At 40.4% G+C, this 20,507-nt stretch overlaps 1 protein-coding gene across 2 annotated transcripts in view; it reads left to right on the forward strand.

Annotated features, from left to right (window-relative positions):
• Window positions 1-20,008, forward strand: part of LOC124279266 (ligand-gated ion channel 4-like) — a 76,316-nt gene extending 56,308 nt beyond the window's left edge. For both annotated transcript variants that reach the window (XM_046715089.1, XM_046715090.1), the window contains 7 exons: window positions 1,213-1,315; window positions 4,948-5,090; window positions 12,148-12,192; window positions 12,974-13,083; window positions 14,272-14,813; window positions 16,136-16,332; window positions 17,492-20,008. In XM_046715089.1, coding sequence (XP_046571045.1) covers window positions 1,240-1,315; window positions 4,948-5,090; window positions 12,148-12,192; window positions 12,974-13,083; window positions 14,272-14,813; window positions 16,136-16,332; window positions 17,492-17,848 — 1,470 coding nt within the window. In that variant the 5' untranslated portion in view covers window positions 1,213-1,239 and the 3' untranslated portion in view covers window positions 17,849-20,008. The remainder of the gene's footprint in view (window positions 1-1,212; window positions 1,316-4,947; window positions 5,091-12,147; window positions 12,193-12,973; window positions 13,084-14,271; window positions 14,814-16,135; window positions 16,333-17,491) is intronic.
• The last annotated feature ends 499 nt before the right edge of the window (window positions 20,009-20,507 follow it).

Below are 20,507 nucleotides of genomic sequence, written 5' to 3' on the forward strand. Positions count from 1 at the left end.
AGTGTGACGTAAAGCCCCTAGAGATTTATGGAAATCTCCTTCTGTTCTGCTATATCAAAAGCTAACTTGCTGTCATAAACAATACACATCGCAAATATCGCTGCTTTTACATCTACCGCGGTATGTATGGTATATATAGATATATATTATTTACTGACTTGGAGGCATTACCATGACATGTCACCTCGGGTGTCTGGTGTTTATCAAGTCTCCAGTAAGGATTCACAAATCTAATAACCCAAGACCAGATTGGTTTGTCTTAGAAAATAAAATCCCTATCATCTTTAACAGTGTTTGATTCAAACGGTTAGACACAATTGTCATTCTCCCTATTTAACTTTTCATGTCGAATATGTCATGTTTTAAAGGAACATGTCTGTTTGATATTGCGTTATTTAAGATATTAGGCAGTTGGTCACATTTAGGCAGCTGATAAATGAATCATTTTGTCACACAGTACTTCCAATCCGATAAACAATGGTGAACTTTGTTGCAACAGCAAAGGCCCTGACAACCCATACGTGTGCTTACTTATACAGCCTTAGGGAATCTGTATATTGTACATCTAAGGATGTACCTGGTCACTGGTATATCGACTGGTGCACTTCACGCGCAATGTAACGTGAACTTGTAACCATATGTACATCAAGGCATCCAAAGACTGACTGACTGACTGAGTTTAGTTTTACGCCACTTTTAGCAATATTCCAGCAATATCACGGCGGAGGACACCAGAAATGGGCTTAACACATTGTGCCCATGTGGGGAATCGAACCCGGGTCTTCGGCGTGACGAGCCAACGCTTTAACCACTAGGCTACCCCACCGCCCGACATCCAAAGAGTTGCACAAACTGATAAATAAGTGGTAATAAAGTCCCAGGTTACCTGTTTGGCTGGAGCGAGTACGTTAGCTCAATAACTCGAAAAAGGTATCTTTCTGGTCACCACGAAAACTGTGCTCTAATGTCAATAACTTAACCCAATGCTAAGGCATACGCTGACAGCATTAACGCCCTGCAGCCCACGGTGAGAGCTCCTGTGTAGAATCATTTAGAGTTCGGTATTAGACGAAATTAGTCCTAATTACAAATACTCTGGGCAATGACGTAAATATTCCAGGTAACTCTGGTGAGCTACAAAGCCTGTGACGTCATGTTACTACAGAGTATATTTTGTTGACATGCTCACAATTTCATTTGTTTCCTTTCCAGAGTCTCCCAATTTTATCAGCCGCCACCATGATGCATGTAAAACTTACCAGGATGTTCACGAATGGCTTCATCCCGACATGCATGATTATCGGAGGAATGCTGGGTGAGTGGAATATATTTAATATAACCCACACGATGGTGTGTGACAACTTTCCGATATTTGCATATTTGCATTTTGTGTTGATTTTTCGCTGTCGGTCGAATGCTTTATTATGAAAAAAATACAATATGACGTCATCCGTTGTTCGTGACGTCACAAATGATTACATTACAAAATATGAAAAATATAACCCGTGAAATTTCATACAAATGTGTACAGACATGAGAACGTGTAAGACATGTTCATATATAATTTGCATCACGTATGAAAATATCAAAATTATCAGGCCATTCTGACAGATAAAACGCGCGGTGGGCGAGCTGGCTAAGGCGCCAGGCTAGTGATCCAGCGAGGTTGAGGTGTCGGGATCGAGACCTACTGTGACCGGGTGTAACAACCTCGGAGTCAACTTTGTGTGCAGACTCTTTCAGTGCTGTCACAACCCCTAGTGTACAGTACACAACCCTCTGCACTTAAAAGAACCCACGAACCCGTTGGTATATGACCAGATGGTGGCCACATAAATACGTGCAAACACCTACACTGGACCAAAAAAGAAACGCATAGCTGAATTCTGATCTTCAAAGTAGATTGTTTCGAAAAATATGGCATGGAATGACTGTCAATGTTAATATTAAGTGTGAATATAGCCCATACAGTTATCCAACACACGCAAACACAACCTTTGGTGATTATTCGCCAAAACACAGCACCTTGAAAAAAATCCCCGTATAATCTGCATGTAGAAAAATCTGAAAGCATGATGCACGTGCAAATACAGGATCTGAATCTTGATACTGATGGGTATAAAAAAGCCAGAAGTCCTGTTGCGATTCATTCTCCGAAATTCTGTATATGCGACCCTCAAGATGCCACGACTAAACGAAGAAAGCAGAAACAGAGCCATTGGACACTTGGAAGCTGGAGAAAGCCAGTCATCAGTTGCCAGACATCTAAACGTGAGGCAGAGTACGATTTCCCGTCTCTGGCAGCGCTACACGCAGCACAACTCGGCCAGAGATCGTCCTAGGAGTGGGAGACCAAGGGTGACAACTCCAGCGCAAGACCGCTTCATCCGGGTGTTTCATCTGCGAAATCGGACCGTCACTGCAGCGTACACCGCCGACAATGTTCCTGGGCTGCGTCGAGTCTCTGCACAAACCATCAGGAATCGCCTAAGAGAGCATGGAATCCGACCGATGCGACCACATACAGGACCTGTTCTGCGACACCACCATCGTCGTGCACGTCTTCAATGGAGCAGGAACGTTCGGCCATGGACCCTCTTGAACTGGAGGAGGATCTGGTTCAGCGACGAGTCGCGGTTTATGCTGTATCGACATGATGGCAGGATGCGGATTTACAGACGTCGAAATGAAAGATATGCTCGACAGTGTGTTCGTGAGGTCGACAGACACGGCGGCGAAGGTGTAATGATGTGGGCAGGCATATCTGTGAATGACAGAACAGAGCTGGTGCATGTCCAAGGGAATTTGAATGCTGTGCGCTATCGTGATGAAATCCTGGTACGTCATGTTATTCCCGTAATTGACGCTAGAAGAGAAATTTTCCAGCATGACAACGCAAGACCGCATACAGCACGCATTACAACAGATTTTCTTGCCATCAACAACATTACAGTTCTTCCATGGCCAAATTGAACATTTGTGGGACCAATTGGATCAACGTGTACGACGCCGACAGCCGCAACCACAGACACGTCAACAGCTTGTCGATGCGTTGCAGGATGAGTGGAGAAGAATCCAACAACGGCGGATCCGACGTCTTATACAGTCTATGCCCAGGCGATGCAGAGCAGTGATTGAGGCTCGTGTCGGTCACACCAGATACTGACTTTGTGACCGTGCCATCAAAAACAAAGACTCTCAATACCACTGTGAATGACTGTATGTTTTTTGATACACATGTCCCAATACCTGTGTGAATTTTTATTGCTCTATTATCATTACTTTTTGTGTAATTTAAGTTATTAAAACATCACTGATAACACTGGATTTTCACCTATGCGTTTCTGTTTTGGGCCAGTGTAGTTGCAGGTACAGCAACGTGCAGTAAACTTGGACAAAGTACTGTGACTATGTGTCCCAGTCCATCCAGCTGTGAATGGGTACCTCGTTAGGATGAGAAAGCCACAATAACTCGGTGCGCCTAGTGGCTGCAAGAGTTGTATACTCCCCAGGGAGTTGAGATTGATAATATGATGTGCCGTTGAGATTGAGATCTTGTGATCGAGGGAATAAATACCAGCGCCTTAAGCAAGCACTAGTTGCTTGGATATGTGCGTTATATAAATATCCTATAATAATAATAAACGCCGTTATTTCACCCGAACATGTATCTTCAATCTATGTATGAAAAGTGTACCAACACTACCAATAATCAACTTTAACAAATGCAATGTGGCAAAGGTAAACATCTGATGTAAATACGATCTAAGGTCTCATCACCGCTGCTCACGGATATAGGTTACACAACACCAAATGTTTTCCCATAGACTTCTATAGTAACCTTATATTTTTTAAAAATATCCAGGCTATCAACAGCCATTCCATGTACATATGGGTACACTCTGGCCTTTAAACTACCATAAAACAAAATATCAGGCCAACATGTCCGGCTCGTTTTGCGAGCACAGGAAGCGGAACACACCAACCCCAGTTCCGCACCAAATGTCACCTACTGGAAAATATCTGTACACACAATAAGCATAAGTCATGGTGATAAAAATGACAGCACTAAATACTTAAAATTGTGGTCAGTTTTAATTACTGTGCTTTTAAAAAACAAACATCTTACACTATTTCATCCAATCACAGCTGTCACATGTCTCTGTCTCTCTTCACTTGTTTACATACGGGTCTCGCGCAGGGAGCATGTGATACTGATTTAGTGTAGTAGAACCAATAAGGAACGTCCCATTTGAAGCCACGCCAGAACAGCCTTTCGTGCCCTTGGACCGACCAAAGAAATGTGATCTTCAGATCCGTGCATAGCAGCAGCGGGATCTGAATAAGTTAAATTGCGAACAGGATGACAAACGTCTCATCGACTGTTTCTGCCTATTATTATATCATTTGTATTACATTACGGATATATCGAATTATTCAACTCCAGTGCCAGAAGAGATTGCCACATGTGTGCTATCAAACTATACCACAGGACTTCATAAACCGATGGATCGATCAACCTTGGGTATTTATGAAGAACAAATACTCCAGTTCCACCCTATTATCTCTGTTCTTGACAATATAGCAGGGTTAAACCAAACTCATTCACAAGTACTTGACTACGTTCTATTTAGTAGTTTACTGCAAATTTCCTACAAGCTACTTCTAACACTGTTACGAAGCAACCAACACGACGTCCAGCATCTACTCAGGGGAATAACGATAGATAAAACTCTTTAGGAAACAACACTACACAGACCGCTGGTTTAGTATTGACCAGAACGTCGTTGTCAACCACAAGTACAACAGTTAGATATCGGTTTCAATTAGACTTTATGATGGATATTTCATAGACACGCCATACTAATGTCAAATGTGACGTAGAATTCCCGATTTCCGAAATTCATTTCTTTTCAAGTATTTATAATTCAACTTGTGTTTTTCCAGCACTGGTGGCTTGCAGTGAGCAGGAATACCGACTAGTCCGAGACATTCTGAAGACCTACGACAAGAGGATTAAACCCTTCGTCAACGGCTCGGGTGCTTTGAACGTCACAATGGGCGTGGCCCTGGCCCAGATTATTGACATAGTAAGTTTCAAAATGTTTATAGACAAATCTCAGCCATAGATTATTTTTTAGACCATGACCATGCTATGGTTGATACAAACTACACTCAACGAAGGGGGAAAGAAATCGTGCCCGTAAAATGGGATTTGGTCAAACAGTTGCTATATTATCGAAACGTTACCTGGGTGAAAGTGGTCACCGAAACACCTATGACTTCAGGTGCAAAGGACAGCTACATGTATAGCATATTCAAGACTGGGTGTCCGATTGTACTGACGTTTTGTACATGATATCCGTACCAAATACATTACTATGGAATACTATTTAAGCCACCATTAAACTTCAGCAAATATTATCTTTTCCGGTATGTGTCTGCAGCCAATGCATCTGAATAACAAATATCTGCAAAACGTCGTGTGTAAGATATTCCCGGATTAATAGTGTAATTTGGCCATTCAACCTCACAGAACTGATACGGACAGGCCCCATGTGTCGTGATAATATCTGGCATTTGCAAGGACACGATCTGTCAGTCTCTCGTGGACAACCGACCTCCGTCCACTGTAAATAAGAGCGCAATGGTAAGGTCGAGGTAATCACATGGTGCAATCTAGTTGGCAGGGTCTCTTCTGACTGCAGACGAATAGTTAGACAAGCTCTCATCATTCGCTTTGGAAAGCAACAAGGCTTGTACATATACAGTTAGTCTGACCTTTGTCGTCCGTATGTTCCTGATAACGACTGTACTTGTGATTCATGCATGTGTGATCACGTGTTTTATAAAGAACCGTGTGTGGAGAATAGGAGCGCTCATTCAGACTATTGTAGGGTGGCGTCATACTGTTATCAAGGTCACACGTTGTAACCAGGCTACAAGATAAGATCAGAATATTCTCCGATAATGTTTTCTACTACTACTACTACTACTGCTGCTGCTGCTGCTGCTGCTGCTACTACTACTACTACTACTACTACTACCAGACCCGTGAAGGTCCAGGTTAGAATTGATCTTCAGTAACCCATGCTTGTCGTAAGAGGCGAATAACGGGATCGGGTGGTCAGGCTCGCTGACTGGGTAGACACTTGTCAGCGTATCCCCATTGCGTAGATCGATGTTCATGCTGTTGATCCCTGGATTGTCTGGTCCAGACTCGATTATATACAGACCGCCGCCATGTAGCTGGAATATTGCTGAGTGCGGCGTAAAACTACACTCACTCACTACTACCACCAACACCACCTACACTACCACCAACACCGCATCTACCACTACTACTACTACTACTACTACCACCACTACTACTACTACTACTACTACCACCACTACTACTACTACTACTACTACCACTACCACTACCACTACCACCACCACCACTACTACCACCACCACTACTACTACTACCACTACCACTACCACCACCACTACTACTACTGCTACTACTACTACTACTACTACTACTACTACTACTACTACTACTACTACCACTACTACTACTACCACCACCACCACCACTACTACTACTACCACTACTACTACTACAACTACTACTATTGCTACTACTACCTCCTCCTCTACTTCTACTACCACCTTCACCACTACGATTACTACTACTACTATTACGACTACTACTTCTACTACTACTACCTTCTCTACTTCTACTAATACTTCCACCACCAATATTACTACTACTACTACTTTTATAACTACTACTTCTACTACTACTACTACCTCTTCCTCTTAAACTACTTCTTCTGCTACTACTACTACTACGATTACTACTACTATCTATCTATCTATCTACGTAAACAGACCGAATCCGTAGTCATAACTTCATCCTAAATACTTCGGTCATCCCCAACCAAATGGTTTCACACAAGTCCACTTAACGGAATGGAAAATCTGCTACAAATGCGTACACCTTTTCATGTTAAAAATCATCACCATTTGATAATATAATTACACATTAAGAAACATTCTTTACCTTTCTGATTTTTATCAACGTTTTATAGAACAGGTTACGTTTACATTTTAAACTGATACAGTGTTTAACGTAAGATCACAGCTTGGAACCACACGGTTAAGCCAGTTTTGTGGGAATCTGTGATCAGAGGCTTTTCTTGGCGCCCCAGTTGAAGCCAAACCGATATTAAAAGACAGAAAGCCCTGTAATTGAATCCCACAACCAAATGTGTTCATTCTGTTGCGATCAGCTAGGTACATTTGGGCGATGTGGTGTTGATTAAAACAGACGGTTGCCTATTCTTCCCGTTTAGCTTGGAGACACGGGTGTTCTGGGAAGCAGTCATTTCAATCCTGAAATAATCCGACTAAATCTACCAAGTCACGCCGAATGGAAATGAATGTTCCGGTTGACTCATACCCTAGTCATCGTAGACGAAGTCGCGTGTAGGGCGATGTCGTTGCTGGTTTTAATGAAGGAAGATACATTCACGACGAATCTATTTATATCAGGTTACGACAAGCCATTGTGTAGCAATGAACTTGACTTGACCTCGTGGCGTTGGGATCACGGAAAGAATTGTGCGTTGATGTGGAGCGAGCGCTGGATAATGACGCCTGTTATCAGGCACTCAATAAAACGACATCGTTTTGTCGTTCATTTAACCGATTTTAGACCTTTTATCTTTCGGTCTTTTGATGATTTTGATTAATCAGGTTTAGAAAACTAAATGTAATGCCCGGTTTGGTGATTAGTGAAACCATGACATGCACTGCAACAACGCCGGGCAGAACGACATCGACAACATACTGCCCACCATGTTTGTCTTTCAGCCAAACTGAAAATGAGTTTAAAATGTAACAACATTATTTTCATATTCATTAGAAACATCTTCCAAGTCCAGATTTCGCTGTAGGATTCCGACAATAATGACAATAATGAAAGGTGGGCGTATAGTATTCACGGTGGCACAGGTCATAAACACATGCAAGGCAAATCATTTATTTACTAACTATTTCGACTATAAATGATACGATCTGAGACATTGAGACTTAGCAGAGTACTTCTGTTAATATATGACACGCATTATAAGTTTCTAACTGCGATGAAGGGGTGGCAGTCAGAGGTGCAAGGTGAACCATGCGTCAACTCGAATCTAAAAAAACCCCGGAAAACCGATGATGTTTAGCGATGTCTTTAGTCCTCCCAACTTCAACGTTACATTTTCATTTTTTTTCGGAATATTATCAGAAATAATCTTTTTTTTTTTCTTTTTTTTTTCCATGTTTTTATTCCCAGAGTTATGTTTACAGACTTTACCTCAGTAGTACAGTACAGTACAGGTAGCTTCATAGTACACAAGTACAGTGTTTCCTTGATCACATTGTCAAATATCATGTTGTTCACAAATATGTAAAACGGTCAAAACTAAGCCTGTATATGAAGTGTTACATGTTTACAGATTATACCTCAGTAGGACACAGTACAGTACAGATAGCTTCATTGTACACAAGTACAGTGTTTCCTTTGTCGCTCACTCTAACATCATGCTGTTCACAAATATGCAAAATGGTCAAACTAAGCATGTACGTGAAGTATTACATGTTTACAGACTTTACCTCAGTAGTACAGTACAGTACAGGTAGCCTCATAGTACACAAGTACAGTGTTTCCTTGATCATATTGTCAAATATCATGCTATTCCCAAATATGCAAAATGGTCAAACTAAGCATGTATATGGAGTATTACATGTTTGCAGACTTTACCTCAGTAGTACAGTACAGTACAGGTAGCCTCATAGTACACAAGTACAGTGTTTCCTCGATCACATTGTCAAATATCATGCTATTCCCAAATATGTAAAATGGTCAAACTAAGCATGTATATGAAGTGTTACATGTTTACAGATTTTACCTCAGTAGTACAGTACAGTACAGGTAGCCTCCTAGTACACAAGTACAGTGTTTCCTTGATCATATTGTCAAATATCATGCTATTCCCAAATATGCAAAATGGTCAAACTAAGCATGTATATGGAGTATTACATGTTTGCAGACTTTACCTCAGTAGTACAGTACAGTACAGGTAGCCTCCTAGTACACAAGTACAGTGTTTCCTTGATCACATTGTCAAATATCATGCTATTCCCAAATATGTAAAATGGTCAAACTAAGCATGTATATGAAGTGTTACATGTTTACAGATTTTACCTCAGTAGTACAGTACAGTACAGGTAGCCTCCTAGTACACAAGTACAGTGTTTCCTTGATCATATTGTCAAATATAATGCTATTCCCAAATATGCAAAATGGTCAAACTAAGCATGTATATGGAGTATTACATGTTTGCAGACTTTACCTCAGTAGTACAGTACAGTACAGGTAGCCTCATAGTACACAAGTACAGTGTTTCCTCGATCACATTGTCAAATATCATGCTATTCCCAAATATGCAAAATGGTCAAACTAAGCATGTATATGAAGTATTACATGTTTACAGACTTTAACTCAGTAGTACAGTACAGTACAGGTAGCCTCCTAGTACACAAGTACAGTGTTTCCTTGATCGCATTGTCGAATATCATGCTGTTCACAAATATATTCATGCCAATAATGGTTGTGACCCCCTCCCCCCACCCCCACCCCACACACACCTCACACCCGCCCCACACCCCTCTCCAATTAAAAAAGTGAAGGGGATGACAACCATTATTGGCATGAGTATATGTAAAATGGTCAAAATAAGCATGTATATGAAGTGTTACATGTTATACAAATCTGTTGATAAAAGTTTAATTATTGGCAAATAATGTATTGAAGGCGGACCAGAAGCTAAAGAATTTGGCATAATTACAATTAGAAAAAGCTATCAATTTTGTTGGTTCATAATATTTGTTGACTTCTGCTTTAATATATCTAATATTCAGAGTTTGCTTTTTCTGCTTTTTCTATAAATAGCTTCTTTAAACACCAAAATTACAGCATTCAATGAATTATTGTGTTTGCCTTTAAATCCAAATATAATATTCTCTAGAGAAAAATTAATTTCACTCTCTGAAACAGTTTTAAGCCATTTTTCTACTTCCTTCCATATCTTTCTCACATAAAAGCATTCGAACAGCAGATGTACCATGGTTTCTGAATCTTGTCCACAGAATGTACATAAGTGTGATTCAGATATTCCTATCTCGTACAAGAAGCTATTTGTTGCTAAAATATTATTCACTATTTTAAATTGGAACCATCTCATATTCACACTCTCAGTACATCTATAAGACATCAGATTAATATTTTCTTGTTCTGATCTATCAATAATTCTATTCAAACACTTTTGACATTTTTCTTGTGCATCTGTACTGAAATCTGGAGCAAATAAAATCTGATAAAACATTTTACTACCCTTTTGTGTATTAATTATGCTGTATACATTAAATAGGAGAGTAGGATCATATATCCTTTCTTTGTAATCATTAATCAAACTTCTTTTAATGTATCTCGCTACTGTTGACTTGAGCCCTTGATATTGGATAAAATTTGTTTCTAAATTATATGTTTCTCCAAGTTTGTTAAAGGAATAAATTTCACCCTTTTCATTAAACATATCCTTAATAAAACGTATCCCCTTTCCTATCCAGTGCCTATATTCAACCCATTTGCCACAAATAGAGATAGTAGAGTTGTACCATAATGATTGAGTCTTTTTGTCGGAAATATTTGTAATCTTATCATAGCATTTGGATAGATACAAACCCCATGCTGATACAACATCCCTCCAAAAAATATTTGTAATGTATGGCACTACAGTAGTGTTCATATACAAGTAATCCGCCAACCATAGGGTATTCCTGGGATAATAATTCCAGCATGTTTGCCCCAATATGACTTACTATCCAGTTGTTTTATCCATGATAGTTTTGTGATAATATAGTTGATTTTACATCAGGTACCTTAATTCCTCCGTATTTAGGTGGTTGTGTCATTACACTTCTCTTGACCCTATATATCTTACCTCACCATATGAAGTTAAAACATTTCTTCTGAAAACTATTTAGCTGTTCGTCTGGAGGGTTAGGTAAAGAGGCAAACAAGTGATTCATTTTAGGTAGTAGTAAAGTTTTCAAAATAGTATTTCTACCCATAGGTGTTAAATGTCTAATTGACCATTGTTTCATTTCTTTTTCAATATTTGTAAATTTCTCTTTATAGTTTAAGTTTACCATTTCTTGTAAATCTACACTGAAATTAATCCCCAGTAATTTAAAATATGTCTGACTCTAATCCAAATTCCACTCTCTACAAAGCTTATACTTAGATCTCTTCTTTGACACAATCCAAATGAATTTAGTCTTCTCAACATTAATCTTAAGTCCAGAAAATCTTTCAAAACACTGAAGAATATTCATACACCATACAGACTTTTCTCCGACCCATCCAAAGACAAAGTAGTATCATCTGCAAATTGTTCTAAACTATGTTCTATATTGCTCATTCTAATACCTTTAATATTTTTTCATTTCTTATCAGTATAGCCAATATTTCAACACACAATATGAAAATATATGGTGATATCGGATCTCCCTGGCGACAACCCCTTGTAACTGGGGAAAAGGTGCTTGCAAAACCATTGACTAACACACTTGATTCAATATCTGTAAAAAAAGTGGAAATTCACTTTTGAATACTCTCTCCAAAGTTGAAGAATCTTAATACGTTTATCATAAATTTCCTATCTACCGAATCAAACGCTTTTTCAAAGTCAGAAATAATCTAATCTAAGTATGAGGGGTTTTCTTCTCGGAGCTAATGCGTGGACAATCTGTCTGTCTGTTCGACTGTGTCATTTCCTTGAGCGGTCTTCCTTTACACACTGGTAAATCCTGGGTCGTTAGGGCAAACTAGCATTTAGCTTTTTGATCCTACCGGTGATCAATGTTGTAAGTGCAGCCTTTTTTTACAGCGTTTACGGTACGTTAATTGTTGCATTGGTCATTTAATTCCATGTGTTCGCTTTGTTGTCTTGTGGAAATTATACGAGTTTGAAAACCAAATGTCGTTTATCGATTAATAACCTCATTTGTTACATGTTTGACAAATTAAATCTTTTTTGTATTTTACAGGATGAAAAGAATCAAATTATGACAACAAATTGCTGGATAAATCAGGTGCGTTGGTGAAGCGAACGATGGGGTCACACTGGATGAATTTAATCAATTCCTATAATTACTAATGAATACATGTGGGTGGTAGGGTAGCCCAGTGGTTAAAGCGTTCGATCGTCACGCCGAAGACCCGGGTTCGATTCCCCACATGGGTACAATGTGTGAAGCTAATTTCTGGTATCCCCCGCCGTGATATTGCTGGAATATTGCTATAAGCGGCGTGAAACTAAATTCACTTACTTACTAATACATGCTCTAACGCGTTATGATGTGGCAGTTTCGTCTTGGGCACCGGTGGCTCTTTCGTCTTAGGCGCCTGAATTCGCCATGAAGAGTTACGTCCCTTGGATACACAAACATGTGCTCTGCGATAACTATTCTAGGTTTATCAGGTGGTCATGAACGTCTGGGAATACCTTCCAATTTCCATACAACATCAAGTTGACACGCCGTTATATGACTAGAATACTATCTAAACTGGCGTTAAGCCCATCACACTCTACCATTGTGTGAATCATGTCTGTCTACCTGATACAGACGGGCTCACCTGTCTCAGTGAAATAGTGAAAACTGCAGTTATGAAGTGTTCCTACATAAAAAAACTCTTCTTTGGCAAAATAGTAGAACTGTACAGTGTGGAAATTTTATAAGAAGATGTCATCAGATAGTGTATGACGGACTATCAAAGAGTGTTGCACTAATTATACGTCACATGCATGAACAGTTTCTCAATTGTGATTGTTATTATTATTATTATTCTCAATTCTGTTTTTTCCTGTCCTAGGGTTGGATTGACAAAAAGTTGGCCTGGGTACCAGAGAAATATGGAAACATCAGCGTAATAAGAATTCCATATGATTCAATATGGCTGCCGGATATAGTACTGTACAATACGTAAGTATGTCAACTCCTTACAGAGACATAGTCATTGAGGCTCGTGTTATGAAACCAAACGATGTTTGGAGTTGGTTTATTTATTTATCACGTTTCATTAGGACGAATCAAGCTTTGGTTTGGTAACAAACAAAGAACCAGGGCTGAAGGTTTGATGTGCAGATCCTGGTTGTGGGTATCAGAATTTGCTTGTCATAAGACAGTAGATTCGTTTGTCAGTACGTTATTTGTGCTTGAATACATACAAATCAAACCATATATATTTCTCACACATACAACCCCGTTTTGTCAGGCTTCTACGTAAGCATACTAACCATCAAAAGTTTAGGCTCACTAGTGTAAATGCAGCCATTTACTTCAGTCAACTGTTCTAAACTAGATTTTGCAAAATAGTCCATACTGTTTAAAGGTACTGTTTACACATGCACTGAAGTATTGTAAAACAAATTTGTAATGTTGAAAAGAGTGTTGTCATGAGTTCAATAAATGATGAAACTGAGTGAAAATTGGTGAATTCTTAGCAAACTTTACACCAAAATGCAGCTGTTCACTTGCACGATATTTGCACATGCTTTTCAGCAATTTGATGCATGATCCTCGTGCAATTTATCTGCATAAGGTTTGCAGTTGGTTCCCCAAGTTAGGGGAGAAATTCATCATCGATGTAACCATACCTATATACATAACATATAGTGAGTGCTTCAAGTGAGTCTAAACCTTTGATCGGAAGTTATATTTGCCTTGTTTCCGACGTGTTTTAGTACACATGCATTTCAAATGCACTCCACCTTATACTTCTATTGCTTCAGAATTTTGAGAAGGGAAATGAAATGTTTTGTCAAAAGACCTACCGAAAGTACCAGATGATGAAAAGTTAATGAAAGTATGAATTACCAGAAAAGATGAATTTTCACCATATTTATGTTCGCACACACAACACGACTGCACGTGCGTAAAGGTCAGCTGACACTACCCGTTGCCCACAGCACACAGACAATAGTCTTTTGTCAGTATCAGCGGTAGAGAGAGGCATTAGTATGGCTCTCTTTTGGATCCCCCATTACCATATTGCATGAAGGTTTCCATCGTGATGTACAATACATGCATGTCAGATATATTTAACACCTATTCTCTGTCACCGAATTGAAACGCAAGATCACTATTGATTTATGCTTATTTCCGGTCCAGGGCGGAAGTGACAAGTAAGGAAATGTCAAGCGTCAGCACCAATGTCATCGTGACGTCAGACGGCAACGTGACGTATCTGTCAATGGTCATCTACAAAAGCTCCTGCTCCATCGACGTCAAACACTTCCCCTTCGACGAACAAAACTGCAGTATGGAGTTCTCGTCGTGGACGTACGACGCGACGTCTCTGAACATCATGAACGTCGGCGAGGAGGGAGACACGTCGAACTACATCCCCAGCACGGAGTGGCACCTGGTCAAATATGTCCAGACCCGTGACCCTGTGTTGTTTTCCTGTTGTCCGGAGCCGTACATCTTCATGAAATATTTTGTCCTCATCAAACGGAGGCCGCTGTTTTACTTGTTCAACATGGTGATGCCTTGCCTCCTCATCACGATGGTTGCTCTGCTGGGATTCTATATGCCGAACGACTCTGGGGAGAAAATTTCAATGGGAATAACCACGCTGCTATCAATGACAGTGTTTTTGATGATTGTAGCCGAACAGATGCCCCCGACATCGGATTTATTACCTTTAATTGGTATGTATAACCCATTTTCTGTGTTAGTTGCGGTAAAATACTCAATATGTCTTTAAGACGAAGCCATGTGTTGAAACGGTGGTAGCAGACTTTTCCCTGTAGGGTCTGAAGGCTATGGAAATCGAGCATTTATTTGATTATTTATCCGGTTTGTTTATGGTGGTTCCATTTACTTAGCCCTGCATGTCTCACAATGTGGGTACAGAAAGGTCGTGCACCAGTTTCACTTACAACGATTATTTATGGGCAGCCTCGTGGTTTTACTTAATTTTCATACGATTCTACATGATGGACCGCATTGCCTGGCGCACAAAAACTATCATTTCGTTAAGATCAAGAGATCGACAGGATGTACCTTCAATAACGCATTGTTATTTTTCTAGTACTTGTTATAAATATCTATTGAACTTGAAAATAAGAATGGAGTAAATGTAAACAATGACCTTGGGGCAAAGGGAAACTTGTTCAACGTGTACTGACAGAATAAACAAGTCCTCATATAGGTACAATATGACTGACTGACTGACTGAGTTTGGTTTTACGCCGCTTTTAGCAATATTCCAGCAACATCACGGCGGGGGACACCAGAAATGGGCTTCGAACATTGTACCCATGTGGGGATTCGAACCCGGGTCTTCGGCGTGACGAGCTAACGCTTTAACCACTGGGCTACCCCACTGCCCCAGGTACAATATGAAGATGTCGCGTATCCCCGTAACGTGTGCTGGAAACCAAGAGCGGCATAAAACTATACTCTTTCATCATTGCCTAAGGCACAAGTTGGCACAACCTACCAGTATTATCATGAAGGAGTTTTTTTCACTTAAACGTTGTGACTTCCGTCGGTACGTTCAGTTTCATTAAACTATGTTATTTGGTTTTCCATGGGTGAACGAGTTCGTGTAAACCTCTCTCCTTTTGCGAATTGTAAATCTGTTTCCTATATTTTCTACCCTGTAAGCCCATGTTCTTTCATTTAGGTATGTTGGTGTAGCCATGTCACTCTAGTGTTTTCGTTTGCCCGTTTTGAATGCCCTGTTTCGATCCTCGGCATGGTGTACAATATGTACAGCCCCTTCTGATGTCAACCGATAGTACAACAAACGGCGTAAAACTGCACTCATTCATGTGGCTAAACTGTTTGCTCATCATGTTGAATGTAAGGTATACAATAGTGTACAAGGTATGAAGTTTACATTAGATCCCCTTAGTCACGACCGTTCAACAAACGGCGTAAAACTACACTCATTGGCTATTTTTCCAGTTTGAAAGCTATATTCTACAATACTCGTTCGTTTCAGTGAATGCTGTTTTTGTTGCAGGTCTGTACTATGGGATTACTATAGCGATAGTGTCGTTCGCTACCGGCATGACGGTGTTAACGCTCAACATCCACCATAAAGGAGCACGGGGCCAGGAGATTCCACGGGTTGTCAAGATCATATTTTTTAATTATCTCGCCAAAATGATGTTTATTAAGATAGACCTAGCGGAGTCACACAGTGCCCCTATTGGGATGGTAAGTTTAAGCTGTCGGAGAATCTTGGAAAACCTGACCATTGTTATCTACTGTAAGATCCAGGTGTTACCCCGTCTAGAATAGAATCAATATTGTCGTATTACCAATATCAACACTTGCACAATATATTTCCTGGAGTATCTGTTGCATCCCAGTTGTATCGCATAAGTCATCGTTCAAAAGTCAGAAGGTGAGGGTTTGTGACCCACCATCAACATCTGATCTAAGGGAAATAACTCGAAATAGTACCACACGAGAGGAACAGTTTACACAACACCAAATGTTTTCCCATAGACTTCTACAGTAACCTTTTATTTTTTTAAAATTATCCAGGCTATCAACAGCCATTCCAGGTACACATGGGTACAGTCAGGCCTTTCAACTACAATAAAACAAAATTTCTGGCAAAATTGTCCGGCTCATTTTCCCAGCACAGGAAGCGGAACACATCAACCCCAGTTCCGCACCAAATGTCACCTACTGGAAAATATCTGTACACACAATAAGCATAAGTCATGGTGATAAAACTGACTGCACTAAATACTTAAACTTGAGGTCAGTTTTAATGACTAGATGGATGTGCTTTTAAATAGCATAAACATCTCACACTATTTCATCCAATCACAGCTGTCACATGTCTCTGTCTCTTCAGTTGTCGCTCAGGGAGCATGTGATTCTGATGTAGTGTAGTGTAACCTACAGTGAGAACGTCTGAAATCGTTACTATAGTAATACTGGTACACGATGTCCATATTACTGTTTCGATAATGGTAACGGTAGTTTATGCCAGGGTGTTACACTGTAGTAGTATCGGTACCTGTGCCTATGCAGGAGTGTGATACAATGATAGCCATTATACAATAGGCCAGAAAGATACCTACAGTATATTTAAGGTTGTGAAACAATGATATGTCATCATATAACAGGTCAGAAAGATACCTACATAATATGTAAGTATGTGATACGATGGTATGCCATGATATAATATTATCGTTAGAGGATTAGTAAGAGTGTACAAAACAAACATATTGGTAACATTAAAGATACAGTATGCCTCACATATTAGAATCTTCCTTGTCAGTATAATTGACTCTGTAATATGTGTACAAAAGGCAGGTATCCATAACATGCTTCTAGAAGTATGTATCTCATGTTTCAGCATCAAGTTCCAACAACAGATTACTATGATGTGTATGATGCAGATAAACTGCCGAAAAATGGCGGCCTTTCTCCGCGGTTCTCCCGGAAGTTGCCCACAGGGGGCGCTACATCCGGCGGTGACAGCACGGAAAGACAGTTCATGCGGGTTCTACAAAAGGTGTACCAGACAATAGAGAAAAACGAAATGCGATTGGCTGAGCAAGACAGGCGTGATCAGCTAAAGTTGGAATGGCAACAGTTGGCTCTGGTTTTGGATCGTCTTCTAATGACAATATTTATCATTGTCACCGGATGTACGACTGCAGGAATATTCCTTCCCTCTCCCCACTCAACAGCGTTTGGAAATCCATTCTGAAGGAATTACGGGGATTGTGTTGGACTTCCGGTCAAGGATCAGGCATTTCCATACGTGTTGATGTCTACTCGTTTGTGCTAGACAGTGAAGAATATGGTCGTCCTTTATGTTACCATGATTTCCGATGAAATTATGTTTAACAGATATCGTATTGATGGTCCTTGAATTTCTGTTTGTGTGGATTGTATTTTCTGAACTATGCACTACATAGGAAAGTGTCCAGAAAGATTTCTGTAAGGTCTTCACAGGAGGAACAGTTGTGCATACTCTGAGAAACATTCGTTACATCGAATGTAAAGTTGTTCTTGAAGACACTTTGTGTCGTCACCTGACCTCAGACCTCAGACCTCAGACCTCAGGTCTGGACCTGGCCTCATTTGGTGTTTTGTTTACGTTGAAAGGATTGATGCTCTGCTGGTGGGGTAGATTCCTTGGACAGCTCTTAAAATACATCCTGATATCCTGATACTCCTCTGTATATCCTATCCGTTAAGAATTGAGTTTTTGGCACCGGATACCTGTCTGGATACAAATTCCGTCGGGAATCCAGATCTCCGTCAGTTGATGCCTTGAAGGATACCTCACTACTGAGTATGTAAAGTGTGGACGGAATACTCCCTGTTTGGTCCTGTGGAGATTTTCAGCTGGAGCTAGATGGCGAGTGAGTCATGGTACAGCGATGATTCGTCAGATGTTAGTAAACAAGACGCACCAATGTCACTGTGTCCATCACTGCAAGGACGTGTGACGTCAGTGTTCTGCTGTAACACGGCGCCTCGTGGGGAATAGAACAGCGCAAGAACAGGCCAGGTCAAGAATGGAATATCCCTTCGAAAAGTATTCTTGAAACCGCACAACATAACTACAACATGCTTGTATAAATTGTTTGGCATATCGTAAATCAAGAGATTTACACTTTCTTCCGAGTAACTGAGTTTGAGATGTATGTGTATATTTTATTGCATTTTCATAGATTTATTCAATCTTGTGTATTGGTATATGTGGAGAAAAGGGATTTATGATCCGTTGATTTTTAAATGTTCTAAAAAATATGCACATATATGTATGATATCTATATTGCAGCATTTACAAGTTACAAGAAAATGTTGTATTTACAATTATTTCTCACCCCTTTATTCTATATTGGTTGTCACCATCGTCAGTTTGGTAGTTGTATCCACCTGTATTTGTTTATTACATCTACTCGTTCGTGGTGTAATTACGGATCCTGGATATCAAATTAGGTGCTGACATGAGATGTGCGCGTGGAAAGCAAGATTTACGTTTACTGTATGAAAATGTTATTTGGTGTGGTCCGTGGAGGCTGATTCATTGTAAAATATATTCATACTTTTTATATATATATTGCCCAAACTGACAGCAATTACAAAACTGTTTCATGTCCATTTGTATGGAAAATATGCATTTTATTGCTGCTGCAGTTGTGTTGTAGGGATGTTGTGATGACATCCAGTGATGTCTTTTGATGATGGCTCCATTTTTCTGCTTTCAGTGATCGTCTTTATTAGCTTCTCCTTCAGATTTAGATGTAGCACATGGCACAGTTTGACAAATCTATGAAATAATTTTTTAACTACAGATCTTTTTGAAACGGAAGTTTGTTGGGATGGGACACGAATATTTGACGTGGTGTGGTGTAGAGTCGAGACCGAGCTGGAATCGTGTCTTGCCACAAGAGTCTACCTGTACATATATGTTTCACTACCTCCAACATGTTCCTCGGGCTATCAAGGTGGCGTACGGGTGCCAGAGTAGGGTATGCCAGAGTGGTTGCATACTGGTGTCCCAGATTGACGGGCGGAGTCTGACAAAGATGAGATCTCACATTGGTGGGTGGAGCCTGACAACGTTGGGATCTCGCATTGGCGAAGTAAGGGAGGCTCAGTTGGGATCTGACATTAGTGGGTGTAGTCTGACAAAGTTCAGATCTGACATTGGTGGGCGTAGTCTGACAAAGTTCAGATCTGACATTGGTGGGCGTAGTCTGACAAAGTTCAGATCTGACTTTGGTGGGTGGAGTCTGACACAACGTTGGGATCTCCCATTGGTGGGTGGAGTTTGACAAAGTTGGGATCTCACATTGGTGGGTGTAGTCTGACAACGTTGGGATCTCCCATTGGTGGGTGGAATTTGACAGAGTTGGGATCTCCCATTGGTGGGTGGAGTCTCGGTTGGGATCCTATATTGGTGGGTGGAGTCTGACAAGGTTGTTATCTTACATTTGTGGGTGGATTTTTGGTTGGGATCTCACATGGGTGTTATACGATATTCCCAGTACGGATCTCACAGTGGTGGCGTACGGTACGTCCAGAAAAAATCTCACATTCACCGTGTACATGAGGACAAGTACGGATCTCACATTGGTCGTGTACGGTACGCCCAGTACGGATCTCACATTCACGGTGTACAGGACAAGTACGGATCTCACATTGGTGGTGTACGGTACGCCCAGTACGGATCTCACTGGTTGTGTACGGGAGGCCAAGTACGGATCTCACATTCACGGTGTACAGGACAAGTACGGATCTCACATTGGTGGTGTACGGTACGCCCAGTACGGATCTCACTGGTTGTGTACGGGAGGCCAAGTACGGATCTCACATTGGTAGTGTACGGTACGCCCAGTACGGATCTCACT

This window comes from Haliotis rubra, unplaced genomic scaffold (assembly GCF_003918875.1).
Source record: "Haliotis rubra isolate DU_JTF1 unplaced genomic scaffold, ASM391887v1 Scf249, whole genome shotgun sequence".
NCBI classification, from domain to species: domain Eukaryota; kingdom Metazoa; phylum Mollusca; class Gastropoda; order Lepetellida; family Haliotidae; genus Haliotis; species Haliotis rubra.